Source organism: Semicossyphus pulcher, unplaced genomic scaffold (genome assembly GCF_022749685.1).
Source record: "Semicossyphus pulcher isolate SPU_LCO1_2020_fin unplaced genomic scaffold, fSemPul1.0.p SCAF_23, whole genome shotgun sequence".
Taxonomy (NCBI): domain Eukaryota; kingdom Metazoa; phylum Chordata; class Actinopteri; order Labriformes; family Labridae; genus Semicossyphus; species Semicossyphus pulcher.
In genome coordinates this window covers 11,789,796-11,806,833 of record NW_027211697.1, presented here as the reverse complement: position 1 = coordinate 11,806,833, position 17,038 = coordinate 11,789,796, and the positions used below count along the sequence as shown (strand labels likewise).

General features: G+C 44.6%; 1 protein-coding gene across 1 annotated transcript; it reads right to left on the bottom strand.

Annotated features, from left to right (window-relative positions):
- Positions 1–662: 662 nt before the first annotated feature.
- On the bottom strand, positions 663–15,739 carry srebf1 (sterol regulatory element binding transcription factor 1). The gene is made up of 19 exons (XM_069674066.1): positions 15,442–15,739; positions 12,801–13,373; positions 10,235–10,410; positions 9,997–10,134; positions 9,596–9,814; positions 9,375–9,489; positions 9,005–9,162; positions 8,017–8,230; positions 7,735–7,919; positions 7,319–7,580; positions 6,905–7,071; positions 6,398–6,566; positions 6,133–6,241; positions 5,440–5,549; positions 4,591–4,723; positions 4,329–4,494; positions 3,606–3,824; positions 2,983–3,094; positions 663–2,377 (listed from the first exon to the last, which is right to left on the bottom strand). The coding sequence occupies exons 1-19, from the start codon at positions 15,545–15,547 to the stop codon at positions 2,157–2,159; spliced, it is 3,552 nt and encodes a 1,183-aa protein (XP_069530167.1). The 5' UTR covers positions 15,548–15,739; the 3' UTR covers positions 663–2,156.
- Positions 15,740–17,038: the final 1,299 nt, after the last annotated feature.

Genomic DNA, 17,038 nt, shown 5'->3' with positions numbered 1-17,038 from the left:
ATGATAGGCGGAGCTAAGCGGCTGCTTTTCCGCTCTCTGCAAGTGTTGCGAGTAAACAGTAATCTACTATGGCTGAACACACAAAGAAAAGATGGATGACTACAGATACAACTTCAACAAGAAGTGAAAATCCAAAGAAAAAGAAACAAACTCGACGCTCAGATGAAGCAAACAGTCTGAAAAGGAAAGCGACCGTCAGCCAGGAAAATCAAGAGTTACAACCGGAGCCAACCGTGGACGTCACACATGCAGCACTGTCTGGATATCTGGGAAGTGTGCTCCCACAATTACCGTTTTTGCCACAGGTGCCGCCAAAGAGAACGAAATTGAGACCTTTGAGATTACAACTTTAACAAAAATCTTCATCAGTCAAATAAAAAATAACTAAATAAGGAAACTATTACTGTTATCAACGGTTGGTTGACTAGTTTGAGGGGAAAATGGGTTTTTGAACAACCCAACATATTAATTTATTCCAGCATTTACCCCCAAAATAGACATCCTGTGTACACGCTGCAAAAGTTTCGTCCTATTTCAGACTTCAGCACATGACCTACTTGCATAATTTTAAGTCGAGGGGGATTTTTAGCTTCTTTTCTCAGCCTCATCATGATGTATCAAACTGTATCGAAAGGGAAAGCACAACAGGAAACACTGCAGTCTTCTTTACAAAATGCTTTAATATTTACATCATCAAAGGATGAAAGTAAAGAATAAAGAAGAGATGAAAAGATGTCGGTTAAAAAGGACACATAATACCTTTAGACACGGTCGCATCTCATTCACCTCGATCCATTGACTTTCAGTCGCTCACATTAGTGACACACTATAAAAACATACTGGTCCTTAGACAAAAACACATGCTGACTTGTTTTTATTTGTACAGTTGTCTAAAAATCGATGAATGGTGGTTCTGCAGGAGCATGAAGTGTTGCTCTTAATGTTGGAGCTACAAAGATAAACTACAGGCCCTCTTTGGAAACAATCACGGCTTATTATTTTGAAATCGGCTGCAAGACTAAAGTAACTTTTAGACTTCTTGACTTTACAGTTTGAATTATTGGTTCTTTATGCCAGAATTGGACACTGACAATTCCTTGTGATACCAGAGTTGCAAATGTGTGCAACAGTGCAAAAGGTCAACCAAGTCAGTGTGACGCAGATCATTTGATTCTGCCTCCATTTTTTGACACTGATGGCGATGGCAATACATCACAGTAACTATTATTTGGGCCTGGTCAAAAGCTACCAAATAAACAAGGGAACACAATAAGCATTCATCACTCTGCTTATGCAAAATACTGCTTAATCAATGTTCATACAGATTATAAATACATTTTAAAATATGTACACAGCAAAAAAAAAAAAACGACCTCTATGAAAATAACCTCATAAAGCCATGTTTTTTACTCATCTCATTGAAATCAGCCTCGCAGGGCTAGTGCAGAAAGACTCACAGAGCTTGTGCAGGGGCTCGCCTCGCCTCCGATCACTCAAACATGATTCAAATCAACTTTTACATTTTAACAACCTGCGGAGAGGCTTCCCACCGAACAAAGCCCAAGGTCGGACCAATCCAAATTTGGTCATTTTCCTCCCACAGACAGGAGACATCTCACTCTGCAGCCAATCAGAGCAGCCGGACGCTACCAACCACCGTGCACTCCGACTGAAGAGGGCGCATCTACGTCGAAACGATTAGAGGTGGGAGTTTACTGAATAAATGCAGGGCAGGCATTTCTTTGTCATGCCTCACACACACATCATTCACACTGAACTGTGATGGCTCCTCTCTGTGGTCAAACTGTGGCACTGCAAATGCATTCTCAAGTGGGGGTTCAGCTCGGTAAGAGGAAAAATGCTTCTTAAATTCTGGTAAAAATCCACAGCAACAAGAGTGTGAACTCTACAAGTGCCTCCTGATGTGGGGTTGGGGTGATGGGGGGGGTGGTGGGAGGGACAATCCATGAAGACAATCCTGACAGCTTGATATGAATGTGTGTAGTTTAATAGGACCTGTTCAATAGCTGCACGCCAGAAACTGTGTGGTTGTGTGTGTGCGGAGTCACTTTCCTGTGTCTGTTTCTATGTCAAAGATGTTTCCATATACAGCGTCCATGCACGGCTCTCAGCCCCTCCCCCCTCCTCCCTCTCCTCTAGCTGTTTGTGACGGTGGTGCCGCTGCCCAGCTTGATGATCATCTGTTGGCAGTCGTGGAGGGTCCTCTTGTCTCCCAGCTTCTCCAGGGTGCGGGCCGCGTCCGCCAGCATGCCCACCCTCTGGCCCGGAGCCGACAGAAAGGAGGGAGGAAGGTAGCGGCACGCCAGCATCACAGCCTCCGCCTGCTCCCGCTGGCCGGGCCGCGTCTCACACTCCTCTGCACACACGAAAACAAAAACATAATCTTGTTAAAGTGGTGAGCTGTCGACGCCGTCGGCCAATCAGACTTCAGCGGCTTGTTTAATTACTGAAGGGATTTAGTGTAGTGAACAATTGGGCAAAATAGATGAGAAGCTGATTAGAGCCACTGATTACAGCAATTCAGCTTCTCTCAGCTATTTACAACGTTTATTGACAAAGTTGCAAGAGAACACAAATCTGCAAACCGATGCTTAAAGAGCAGCCGAATCAAGATCTGTGGTTTCACTTCTTTTGTTATTAAATAACAGCGTGATACTGCTCTAATATAACTCATAAAAAACACGATTTTTATGTAATCAGAGCCTCTGAAACCACAAACCACAACACTGAAAGCCTGAACTCAACCTATTCAGTTGTAAATGATTTATGAGGTTTGAAAAGCAAACCATTCAAAGGCAAATAGTTGTCATAAAGTAATCAAAACCTTAACAGACATAAGTGTTTGCTCAAAGTGGACAAAGAAAGGATAAAAACACAAACATTCATAACATCATGAGCTATTAAAACAATTCTTTATGCAGGCTTGTGCAGAGTGGATGAAAAAAAAACATGTCCACAAACCTGTCTTGGCTCCAGGCGTCGCTCTGCGTCGCAGCGAGCGATCCAGGAGCTGATGTGTGCGCGTGGGACTGGCCCCCGCCATCAGCCTGGCTGTAGCTTCATGGAGGAACAACTGGAGAGAGATGGAGGAAAGGATGATGAGAGAGAGGGGGAGGAGGAGGAGGAGGGAGGGAGGGAGGGAGGGGAGCAAGTGATGATGAGTCATACAGAGTGTTCAGCTCTACCTCGGAGAGACTTTGAATCGTTGTGAACAGCGCTGCTAAACATTTGCCTTACGGGTGTGTGTGTGTGTGTTGTAACACCTCCCTGCTAATTTCCTCAGAGAACTGAACCGTGGACCGCCTGCAAATATGTGCACAGGAAGCATTTTTATGTGTGCATGCTTTGTGCTTCTCTTTAAGTGCGGCCATTTTGAATTTTGTCATGCCAGGTATGTGCAACACCTTCATGTTTGTGTGTTTGGGTGGAGCTGACAAACTCTAAAACATCAAACCTACCAACAAGTGTTCATAATGTGGTTAGATGTTTGCTTCTTTGTGAGAATTAGAGGAACACAATGACCCCCCCAAACTGCTGTACTTAGAGCTAGATGGCTAAACTGTGCAGGTAAACTGTGTACATACTCTTCTCATTGCAGGCCTGAAGCTGTGTGCCAGTTTGCGTAGAGAGCTGAGATCTTGCTGAAAGCCTTGGAGCTCTGGTGGAGAGGCCTGGTGGAGCCCGGCAGGGCCGCTGGTACCCACCGACCCCGACCCTGCAGGACCGGCTCCTTGCTGCTGCTGCAGACGCCACACATTGGTCCTCATCACTAAGAGGAGATCGCACAAGAGCAACTGGATGACCTGGAGAGAAACAGAGAAGATTAGGAGATGGAAGTTACTTCACTGACGCAACTAACCCGGATACTTTCAGAAATACTGGAAAGCAACTAGAGAGCAACTCAAAGTTGAAGGGTATTTAGTCAACTCTCACTCTGTGTGAATGTGTGTGTGTTCTGCTGTTAGGGGCCCAGCTCTGTGTTGCACTGCAGGTACATTGCACTCAGCTGAGACACACATGCAATGCAACTACAATGCACCACAGCTCTAGCCGTAGAGGAACACACACTTTGAGCTAGCTATCCACCAGCATCACCATCTGCTGAGCGCCGGAGGGAAGGACACCGCTGTATCACAGAGAGGACCTGCTGCAGGGGGTTCGCTGTGTGTGTGTGTGTGCGTGTGTGGGGCTTTGTGTTGTGCAGAAGCTCCCGTCTTCACAAAATCCCCTCCATGTGATTTATAAAAATTAACTTGACTTCAACGTGCACTGCGAGTGCTCGTGCCTTTGTGTGAGTGTGTGTTTACCTTGTCTAAACTTGAGCTGTGGCAGTGTGGTCCCAGGTTGAGGCTGTCTCGAAGCAGGGCGCTGGCCTTGTCGCTGTAGCTCAGACTCTGCTGGCAGTTTTCTGGCTTGGACAGGAGAGCCCGCACGGCCCTGAATGTGTTCAGACACGCCTTGGGCAGAAGACTCCTGACAGAGCGAGGGAAAGAAGAAACAGAGGTTAAAGTAGTGGAAAAAGTGTGCGAGTGTGTGCTTGGCATTCCAGTGTGTGTATGTCAAACTTACTCTGCGTTCTGCAGACTGCGGGGCAGGTGCTCCACGGTGGGATACAGTCTCTCCGCTGCAGCGTCATCTCCTTGGAGCCAGTTGATGATCACCACTGCAACCGAGGACCACCACTTGGAGTGGGGGTCGCAGCCTGGAAGTCGGAACCAAACAGTCAACACCGTTAGACAAACAAGCGCGCAAACATTTGAATCCCTCACTGCCCACTTCCACATTTAACATGCATTGGAGTGAACACGCACACACACACGTTAAGAGAGAGAGAGGCAGCTGCTGTCTGCTTTTTGACCTCTGAATCAATCTGTTTCATCCCCTCTGGCATAGTCACAACATGCTGAGAGAGAGCAGCCATTTTGACGACTCCTCATGAGGGAGAACTACTCCATTTAACACTGGGCAACACACACACCGACTTCAAACAGTGTGTGAGGATCCTGAGGCTCTGCCAAGAAAAGTCTCCGATTAAAGTCCCTGCACAGCCTCTCCTCCCTCCCTCCACTCAAGGTGATCACCGATTTGACAGCGCTGAAGATAGATGATGCAATCTAGAGGATGCCTCCCTTTCATCCAGCCCCCCTTCTGCTCAGATCAGTGATCAGAGAGGAAAGGGGAAGTGGCAGGAGGGTGGAAGTCAGGCCAGTGGAAATCAGTCTACTTCAATAGCGTGGAAATAAACCGTTTCTTAATGCTTCTAATGTTGCATGCAAATTTAGAATATCGAACAGTCTGCAGGTGAAGAGGAGATGCAGCAAAGAAGCAATGAGCCCACATCTCCACTTGTTGTGCTGATGTGCTAAAGCAACACAATTAGTCTCAGTCAGTGAGTGTTAGGTTTCAAAGGTGACTTACCTGTCACAGTAGCCATGTTAGAGCCGATAGCGAAGGACTGGGAGGTGGCACCTGCAGCGTCTGACGCGCTAATCAACAGCTGGAGATACTCCAGGGCGTCAGCATACTCCCTGAGGAGAGACACACATGGAATGGTTATTTTGCTGCACCGTGAGCATTAAATGATTATTAGCAAATGCATTCTTTCATTGTCTCAGTTTGTTTTCTATAGTTGTTATCCGTACTGTTTCTGTTCCCCTTGTCTGTATCTATACACACCTAAATTGTGCCAACTAAGCACCACCATTTGAAACTTGAATTGAGATGGCTCGATATTGTCAGTCGCATATTGTCACAATGCAGCAGCAGCATGGCAGCGACAAAATGACCCTTCGGGGTTCATCGTTACTTAAAACCTGCGACCCGAGCTGGACTTTAACTTTAGCTGAGCAGCCGACTTAAAGGGGACATATTTTATCTATGCAATCAATGTTCTATTATTCTGATGTGTTTTTGAATCATGTTGGTCAAGTTGGTTTCGTTTTAAACAAGACTAGTATGTGTCTGACCGCATCAGGTCAATGTGCGCTTTTGTAGTCAATGTGTTACAAGGACTGTCCTTATGAGGCCGATGACAACGTGTTTGAAAGCAGGTGCGTGCTGCGGACGTAGGCGAGCACAGCAGCTAACTAGAGGTATAATGTATTTTCTCACCCCTCGCCCTGGTTGGGGCTTTTCTCTCCACAGGGCTGAGCCACACAGTACAGAGCCTTCTCCAGGAGGTGTTCTCTGAACGCCTGAGTCACCTGGGCCAGAGGATCCACTGTAAGAGGAGCAACAAACCATTAACATGAGAAATACACCTGCCTGAGTCTGCATGTGCTCTTTAAAACACAGGCTGAATCCTGAAGTGACAAATCTCAAGACAAGAGGGATTAAATAAGCTATTGTTGCAACAATAGTGTCCTGTAACACCTACCAGTATTGCCGGCCTGGCTGTAGATGCTTTCTTTAGGAGTGCTGCGAATAGCCCAGTCCCCATCCACAAAGAAGCGGTGACCTAGTGGGTGACAGAGCCACTGCATGGCCGGAGGCACGCTGCCACTGGATGACAGGCAAGCCTGGCGGGCGCTGCTCAGGAACACACGCTGTCAGAAGAAACAAAATCTGTTCACGATTTTCAATTGTATTTCTTATTAAAGCGGGATGTGGACAGATTTGCAGTGTGCCCTTTTTTCTGATGGTCTTTTGGTTCAGAGCAGTTCAAGTGCCAAGGTGATTAAACAATTTAGTTAACATTGATTAAACACGAGAGAAAAATGAACTTCATGTCAAAACTGCTTCCTGTTCAAGCGCTCTTCACTTTAACTCTAAACAACCAACAGAATTTGGTCTCCAAGCATCCAAGCAAACATAAAAGTATGAAATTACATAATATAAATGGCTGAGCTAGAGGACTGTGCATGTGCAAACCAAGGTGACTTACAGAGGTAAAATGCAGGATCCTTGGCAGGCTGGCTTTGACCCGTAGAGCTGCAGAGACGTAGATCTCAGCCAGAGAGGCCACAGGCAGGCAGGAGCCAGCACACTCTGCCAGGTTCACTGCACTCAGAGCCTTGTGCACTGCTGACAGGTGGCTTCCATTCAGCTTACCTGTACATGAAGGTAGAAGACAAGGACATGAGGACTGAGAAACATCAGCGATGTAATTTTTTTTAAAGAAAAGTGAGAGAAGCCAAATATTCAGCAACCAAGTCTGACTTTTTATTGGAACTGAACCGACGTAAGCCGACTGATACAGCAGAAAATGAGGCTGAGTTTCTCTTTAATCATCTGATTCTGTCACTGCAATATGTCACCTAACAACAATCAACCAACCACGCTGATTTAACCAACCAACCTGTCATGTGCAGCTGGTGCAGGCGGTGGTAAACAAGGGCAGCGTCACGGCTGCTCTTGCAGGCGTCCTCCTGCAGGGGGCGGTCTGATCGAAGCCCTCCAGCCCTGGCAGCCAGCCAGCGGCCCACCCACAGCCGCTGCAGGCAGAATCTTAGCAGGGACCAGAGTGCAGCGCAGGCCAGGTCCAACTGAGAGATGGGTAAGGGACGACCGAGAGCCTTCAGACAGGTCCACAGGTTCTGACTGGCCTGGGCAAAGTCTCCCTGGGGATGGGGAAAGGAAGAAAAGGTGAGGACAGCTAAAGACAGAGGTAACACCTGAGGACAAAGGTAGACATAGATCTTTCTTTGTCTTATCTTTCAAATGTCTCCATGAGGATGATTAAATTCTATTTCAGGATGATAAAACAAAACCTACTCTTGCCAGGTCCAGGTCAGCCTGCTTCCGGTGCCTCCAGAACAAGACAGACGATCCAGAGTGCGGTCTGGTTACAGGCTCTCCATACACCAACAGTCGGATCAGAACCCCCGACACCAGAATACCGTTCAGTAGCCACACCAGGATAGTTGGCAGCATCCAGTCCATCCAGCCCCACGAGTCGGCTACAGAAAACACATGTTAGAGAAATACTTTAGAATACAATCAAAGAGGAAAGAAGTCATTTCCTCGCATCATTAACCGCCCCAACCCCCCACCTACCTGCGATATCCACACCCAGGACGCTCCTTCCCGCATGATGGGTGGCAGTGGCTGCACTTCCTGCTGAGCTGCTAGCAGAGGAGCAGAGCAGAGCGGCCAGAGGGTTGAGGGAGAGGAAGAGGAAGGTGAAGGCGCACAAGGCCATGCGGGATCGGTCCAACATCCCACCAGCGCCTCCTCCTGCTGCTGATCTGTCTATGACGCCCACACTCGGCTGCAGGGTACAAGAGAGACCAGAGAGATACATTTAACAAGTTCAGTGCAGGCATAAACTCGGGCTTTGATAACAAGAGTTTGGTCTGGTAGTCATGACATGTCAACAACTCAAAATCCACTTGGATCTGTGCCTTGACAGTTGACTGTTTTACCTAACTGTAGAGTAAATGGGCGGAGCCTTCCCCTTAGGCAAAAAGCCTTGAGAGTAACGTATGCATATGATGTAGTCTGGCCGGTTTGTTTGTGAGGCAAGTGAGGCAATCCTGTTTGTGAGTTACACAATGAGTACTGTACGAGGATGTAGAGCAGACACAGGGAAGCACATATTTCCTTGGTTTGTACAGTCACCAGCAGAAAGTGTCCTGATAAGCTCGGGCTAAAGTGTAATGACTGTGAAAGGAGCCTTGTGTTGTGCCGGCTGCACTGAGTTTATAGAGCAGTTAATTATGCAATGTTACCACGATGTCTCACTATTTCTTACTACCTAGTTAGCTACTTAGCAGCTACGAGACACATTCAATTTACGTTAATGCTTTTGCCGTTAGAAGGCAGCTTTCCTCCCCATTCTGATAAGGTATTTGCGTTAACGAGCAGTTGAACAGGTGTACCTAATAAAGAGGCCGGTGAATGTATGCTTTGATAATTAAATGAATATCATAAAAGTGTGACAACTTCTTCTGGCTTAAACTATTGATAGAAACTTCACTGGTGATTGAGTTGAGGTTCAGCACAGGATGTAACCAGTTCAGAAGTTTAAATGAGAGCTGCACACCTTGGTGTCCTCCCCCATAGGACTGTCAGGCTCCGAGTCACTGCCACAGTGTGAGAAGGAGGTGGGGGAGCCCACGTCAGAGGCTGGAGGGGTGGGCAGCTCATTCTTCACATCAGCCTGCCCGTCCACCTCCATGGCAACCAGGTCCTTGAGAGACTCTGAGGACAGATGAGAGGAGCAGTTAAAGGGTCAATCAGCAAGTACAGAGGTAAAGACTGCTCCAGCCTTCACTTCTGTCATTTCAGGGTAACAGGTGCTATCAATAGACCTCATCAAGAAAGGTCAACGCAATGACTTCTTTAAGGGACTGAAACTAATTTCAGAAAAAGCTCTAATGGAATAAAGACGAGAGAAAGGTTGAAGCGCGTACTGTTTTTCTGGGCTGCCATTTTCAGAGCCATGTTCTCCTGCTTGAGTTTCTGGTTGGACTGCTGCAGGTAACGGATGTAGTCGATTGCTTTCCTCAGCACTGCAGACTTGTTAAGCTGTGGAAACACAAACAATGATGCATTTAGCTTCTTCCTTCTGTTGCCAGTCAGAAAAAACATGGACACCTATAAGTAATTATAAGTAAGAGGTACTCCTTCCAACCTTGGCCTCAGTCCCCGCCACCAGATCTTTGAGCTCGAGGATTTTGTCATTGATAGAGGAGCGGTAGCGCTTCTCGATGGCGTTGTGTGCCGTGCGTTTCTCGCCCTTGTGCGGCTGGCCAGACAGCTTGCTGCTGATGGCGATGCGGTTTATGGGCAGCTTGTCAGCATCCACCATGACGGGCACTGTGGTCAGGATGGTGCCTCCGCCCATAAAGGCCTGAGGAGGTAGAGAGAAAGGGGGCAGAGGAGAGGTTAGACAAGGGGAAAGACAGCAAATAAGAAACAGAGAGCACAATAAAATCATATATGACATCCAAGCAGCTATAATAGTTCTTATTTCTTCAGCACAAGTAACAGGTAAATATCCAAATTGTATGGGGTTGTAGATGATGTGCCCACCTGCAGTGAAGCGCTCTGTACGGGGGTGGTGGTGGCCAGGGATGTGGTAGAGGCCATCGTAGTGACAATGCAGGGGTCATGCTTCAGAGTGGTCAGCAGCAGAGACTCGGCCTTGATGAACTGGGGCTGCAGCAACACCTGAGGAAACACACACAAGTACACAAATTCAAGATATACTGAACAGTTCTGCTTCAGATTCTGTAGGTCTATCTCTGTAGGTGAGTCTGGCAACACTTACAGGTACTTGCTGAACGTGGGGTGCGATGGTTTGAATTGGCGGGCTTGCAGTCGTGGTCAGGAGAGGGGAAGCGGTGGTCAGCCCTTGGATTTGAGTCTGGATGGTCACTGGCTGAACACTTGGAGGTGAGGTTGACAGGATGGCAGCGGGTTGGTTCACACTGCTGGGACTGCCAACTGGAAAAGAGTTATGAATTAATTAATTGCTGAATTATTTTTACCTAAATATTGGTGAGAGTTACAGTTTTTAATAGAGACTTAAATGTATTCCTGTTTTCTTAATAGACTATGAATCATTTCAAAATGTTATATGACATTGCGACATCGGATTCCAGCAAAACAAACTGCAGTTCCTGTAGTTTAGAAACCAAACACCAAACTGTATGGGTAAATAATAATAGCCAATACTAGCTTTAAACAGTAATGAGTTTAATTCTAAATAGCATATCACTGATAACAACAGTGACATAAAAAGTGTCTTGTAATTAGCATTAAGTCTGGCAAAACCTAACAGACCAGCTCCTGTCATGGTTCAAGATGTATAAAATGCTCTGCTAGAAATTATAAATTGTGTCTGATTTGTTATTTCTGTTTAATTACCTTAAAAATCCTCCCAAGGCATCTCCTCCTTCTCCCTCATTAAAAATTCCCAATCTGCATAAGCTCCGCCCACTATGCACTACGTTTCTCCTTTCGTCAAATGACAGCCGAAAACAAAACACGTCTCTGCCATTGTTTCGTGGCAAATTGTTGAAACTTAACTAGCTTGAAATGTAGTAATTAGTAGTGGCAACGTTAACGTTAGTAGTCAGTAGTGAGTTTGCAAAAATTATGATGACGGTTACAGCTGGCTCGCGCAACGCCGAAGTGGTTGCCATAGGTTACACATAATGATATGCATAGCGTCACCCCGTCCATTAACGGGATTGGCTCCTTAGCTTTGTGACGTCTCAAACCTGCCAATCTGAAAACGTGTTGTTCAGCCTGTCCTTGGTACACTGCAGTTTAACAGCAGACAGGCCCAGCCGTGGAGATGACTGCTGATGTTGTCCCTGATATGTCTTGTAGCACGTGAAGAACACCACATGGAGATGTTTACATGGTTAAACACTTTTTAATGTCTTCACCAGCATTTGAACAAAGCCTGAATTGGTACTAAGAAAAAAAAATTATGGCACTGGCCAATTAATTATTGGTGAAATTCTGGCGGCATGAGATTCTTTGGCGCCCCTGGTCATTGTGCTATTGTCTGACGGTCTGTAGGCCAATAGGTGAAATGCATACTGACTGGAAGGAAGCGATAGCAACATTCAGTGTGTCACCATATGTTTGTTATCAGCTCAGCTGCAATGACCCATCAGTGACAGCGTGTGAGAGTTCAAGTAATAATAAATATTTATTGCATTGAAGGTAATTCAGAGGTCACGTTAAACAGTATTTATAACAGGTTTCTAACATTTCCAGTGAACATGGTTGCGTGCTTATGTAGTACAATATGTACTGTGTACATATATTGCTGTATGTACATATACAATGAGCGTTTTCCTGACAAAGCATTTTTCTTTAGCGCACAGACTACCACACCACTGAGCAAAGTCTATTAGATTAGGACTTGGGAATGACATCAGCTGAGGTTGAGCAACCTAAAGTCCTAACTGGGTGAACGTAACGCACGTGAAGATCCACCATGCTTTCTTTCCTGGCACTGAAAATATCCAAACTAGACGAGCGTGGGAAACTCAAAACTGCTCATTACTTCACTGGGCCTAATGATGTAATCCATTTAAAGTTAATCAACCATTTTAGCTGGAGATGTGTACACAAGGCAGCTGCAAAAACGTAAAGCTCTGAACTACTAGCACAAATACAAGTGGTGGATGTCAATATTACACAACTGACATTTACATAAATAAAAACAGGTTTTCCTTTTTTAAATGAAACAAAAGTCATGCTTCTCCCCGTTCTTAAACTGTTCTCTATAAGTCAGTTGGTGATTGTAAGGTTGGAACAAACCCTGATGAATACACATTGACAAAACCAAAATATAATATCTTCTATTGGCTTAAAATTTGCTGCATTCATGTCTTCTTTAACTCAATGTTTAGCTCCTTTTCCACATTTTGAATATATGCCACATGGCTTCCAAAGTTTTAAGAGAGCCTAAAAAAGACTTTAAGGGACATTTAATTGACATTTAAACAGCAAAATACAGCAAAATTGTCAGCATAAAAAACTTAATCCAGGTAGCAGCCTGCTAAAGAAAGTTGTCTAAAATATAAAATTCAGGACATCGGGACCCTGACTGTTGTGAGAGAACTATTTAAAGATAAGCACAGGATACATTATGGATATTAGGTTGATTGATCCAATGAGAAGACAGGCAAAGACCAGACACCAGTCACTATTACAATATAAGAACATAATAACCATCATGGCCACCATAGACTTTAACTTGGATTATTTACGTTCATAGAATTTAACATTTTTTGAAGAACCAGTGGATACTGATTACTGTCTACCTTATAAAAACATATGCCCATAGGCACTAAAATAAAGCCTCATCTTACCTGTGTAGGTGTTCTGGCTGCTGTAGTTGGTCCGGGCCTGTTGGGGTTGAGCCTGGGCCTGAAGCTGCGTTTGTGGCTGGGGTGGAGCTTGAGGTGCAGGCGAGGTGAATAGGGCCTGCGGGGTGGTGCTAAAAACTAGATTCGGTCCTGGTGAGCCATTAGGTGAAGCTGCCTGGGCAGGGGCAGGGGGGCTAAGAATTGGTTGGGGCTGCTCCACATTGGCCTGCCTGAGGCTCGAAGCCTGCTGCGGGGAGGATGGCTGCTGCCTCTGGGTTGCGTTTGGCACCTGGGCCAGGGGGGACTGCTGGAATGTGGGAGGCTGGAAGGTCTTGTCTGGGGTAGATGAACTACGGGTGATGGGAGGGCCCAGAAGTGCATCCAGGTGGGGGCTACTGCTTAGGATGGAAGAGGAAGATGAAGATGGAGGTGTGGTGGTGGTGGCTGGAGGGGTAGCTGAAGTGATAGACTGGGTCAAACCAGGAGGTTCTTGGGTGGGAGGTGGCGCTGTGTATGGAGGGTTATCAAACAGCCCTCCAAACTCCATGTCCTGGTTGCTGATGAGCTGTAGCATGTCTGAAGAGGGAGAGAAATCAGAACAACCATCACTGCTACATGCAAGAACGAAATATATAAGTATCAATAAGAAACACAGACACCGGGAATCTAAGAAACTGAGTATCAAGAGTATTTCTAGAATTAGTTACAAATTTATGAGAGCTAGATATTTCTGAAGAAACCTGGTTTCAATTAGCAGAGAACTATTACAGTGACATAATAACTGTGTAATTAAACACAACTTAATGCAAGGAGGAAGTACCATGCATCTTGCAAAGCTTGTTAAAGAATGCATCATCTTCTTTCAAGACCGGACCATGGAAATTATTAATCATCTTTCCCCTTAAAATGGAATAACCAAATGGTTCAATATATTGCAAATGTTTGTTGTGGCAGCTTAAAGTTTTGTATTTCTGTACATATTCTTCCTTCATACGCAAAAAATATGACATGAATTAGAAGCAGGGGTCAATGGCAAACTAAATTGGATCTGAATGGACCAAATAACACAACCATATATATTTACAGTTAGCTGCATGCTGAAACATGCACAAACAAACCCAGCACCAGAGGTAAACATATACCGTACATTCCACGTTAATGTGAGTCAACCCATGTGCTATTTATAGTATTCCTGCAGCTGTGGGCCAAAGTATTTTAAAAGAAGGAGCAGAAAACTGGTCTAGTGTACTTTGGCCAACATATAGAAGAGTCATGATTTTGGTCTCGTAACTATTGGCTCACAATTTGTATGTGAATAAAACATCTGAAATGTTCAAAACTGTATTTTTTCATATGAATGATTATGTTTGAATTTGTGATGCCTTTGAATAAATACGGTTAACACAGTGAGACAGAAATATGCTTTCACTTCATTCAAAGGCACTGTTCTGCTCTACAAAGATGCCATATTGGCAAATAAATGTACTATCTCTATCTTTCACTTCACCGTGGACAAACTGAAAAATACAGACATTTCAAGTGTATCTTGTGTCTGCAGAGAAACACAGCAGCCTGGGTTTGTAATCCAGTGTTTTGTATGAGGTGATCGCTTTGGACCAATCAGAGCGCGCCTCAGAGACTTGCTATGCCGATCAGCCCAAGACACGAAAGAGAGGGAGCCTGTCTGTAGCTGCGCACGAGGTTACCATCGAGCAGCAACACCCAGGGTTACTGTCGGTCAAATTTTGGAAGGATGCAGGATATTCATTACCGCCTACAGAACACGCAGTGGTGCTTTTTACCAATACACCTTGACTGATATCAAAACACACATTATCTGTTACTGGAATATCTCAAGGGAAAATATTACATCACTCCAATACTGCTAACTTGACATCCATGAACAAGTTATGTCAAAATGGCAAATAAGACAAAAAATAAGAATAATTACATTACGAGCCCAATATTGACATATGTTAGTCTTTTACTAATAATAAGTAAATAACATTATTGAAAACGTAAAAAAAAAAAACCCAACGTTTTAACGACTTAAGTTTGATAAAGATGAAATTTGTCAAAAGAAATGTTCATTTCTAAAAAAATATATTTTAATAAATGTGTAAATAAAATGTGTCAATTCGGTCACCTGAGGCACTATGAACCCAACAAGGAGGAATGAACGGCAGTAACCTCCGTCTGTGGAGCAGGCGGGGGGCGGGGCTCACAACCGTTTACCAGCACGTTAGCTTCACCTATTAGCTTAGCTAAGCCGTTATAGTAATCGTTTAGTGTGCAGTTAAGATTCTGACAGTCTGTACCAAAAGTACAAGAAACAACGCTGAAAACGAGCCCAGTTATTAGCACCTCTATCCTGCCCTAGCATCCAAGATCACTAGCTAGCATGATGGTTAGCTAGTTTGGCTAATGATAGCTGATAAAAGCTTACGTTACGCTGTTAGTCAGTTATAGTGCTTTATGTTGGTATAAATATTGTTTCTTTAGATGTGGAACACAGAAGGCAAGTTAAGCTTATAGTTTTACCCATTTGGCATGCTGGATTAAGTCACAAGCAGTGTTATTGGTTTAGCAAGCGTTAAACACGACTGGATTAGCTAGCAGCCACTGTTGTTTAACGTTAACTTACCATCAATGTCGCTCAGGAGGGCCGTGTCTATATCGCTGGGATCATTGAGCGATAGCGTTGGATCCAGATTATCCAGCGAAGGATCGTCAAACGACAGACTGTTCATCTTTCCTGTTGTGTCTGGCTTCCCAATGTAACACTTGACTGGCTGTTGAATCTCTCTAAGGGGGGAAATCTCAAACGTCTCGCGTCCCTACATTTGCCAAAACGTCAGATCAAAAGTGTAACTGAAACACGCGCGGAGTGAGCTGCAACTTTTATTGATGTGTCAACTAACTACTCACTCCTACCCCCATGATCGTCCAGGGAAACTTGTCAAGCCAAGCCAAACACTGAAGCTCATTCAGTACAAACATGCTTACACGAACCCTCCTAGCCAATGCAGTGATTGACAGGCGAGTCATCCAATCAGTGCATTTGCACCAGATTCCCACGTCCCTCTGTTCATCTGGGTTGTTGTGATTATTTGACTAAAGAGGTGACAGTGTGTGGAGCTATGCTACATTTTAATAATACAGAAATTAAGATTGTGAAATGAATGTTAATGAACTCGACAAACTTCAATAATGGCTTCAAATAACTAATATGGATCCATCTAATAAGTACTGCATAACATTTATCTACTGTGTATAATCCAATATGTTTTTTAAATATAATATAGCATCCCGTTCTTGTTATCCCAGTCCTGTAAAACCATATTTGTATCAGGCAAACATAACACCAAACTATGTATTTTGGGTAAAACAGCATGGATGTGTTTATTGTGGGCTTGCCCCCAACAGCCAATGAGAGCCGAGCGGGCGTGTGCTTGTGATAGCCAAGTTTGGTTGACTCGAAGCAGCGGCTCCTCCTGTAGAACCAGTGAAATTGTCCAATGGGAAGCTCAGGATCCGAGTGGGGTGATCTGACATCACATCTCTGAGTCTAGTGATTACATCATGTGTATCTATCTTGAAATAGTGGCGGAAGCAGGGAAATAACCTGCACGGATACAAGTGTTAAAAAAAAGAAAAACATACAAAAAATAATTATTCGTTTTTGCTCAATACATTTCAGAAAATACGAAATCCACTCCCCCAGTACAGTTAAACATCTAATCTGGATTTGTGAAGTAAGGCCTCTTCCAGTAAACACTACACTTAGATTATTCATAATGTAAACAATGGGTAAAGCAAACTTCATTTTTAGGTTAGCATCAGCTAAAGTAAAGCTACTATGCTAACATACTGTCACATGAAAACAAAAAGGGGAGCCCCACATGGGGCATCGTGGGGAAATGGGTCAGTGACCTAGAGTAGCACTACAAAGTTGTTGTTAGTACCAGAGGGAGTGGAGTAATGTTAAAAAACCTGTCAGCAAGCCTGGTATTGTAGGTGGCGGTGTGTTTACTATAAAATTGCATGTCTTTTTCACATGCTTGATTTTAGAAACCTGCAAGCAATGCTCCATATTCAACTGAAGGGAGCCAACTTTTATCTAAAAAAAATGTGACTAAAATTTGTTTACATTTCATGTGTGCTCACTGCTATTATTGGCGGGGAATGGGTGAAGTTTCCATGCACTAGCATATGGCAGGGGGTGGGAGGCTCATGTGACA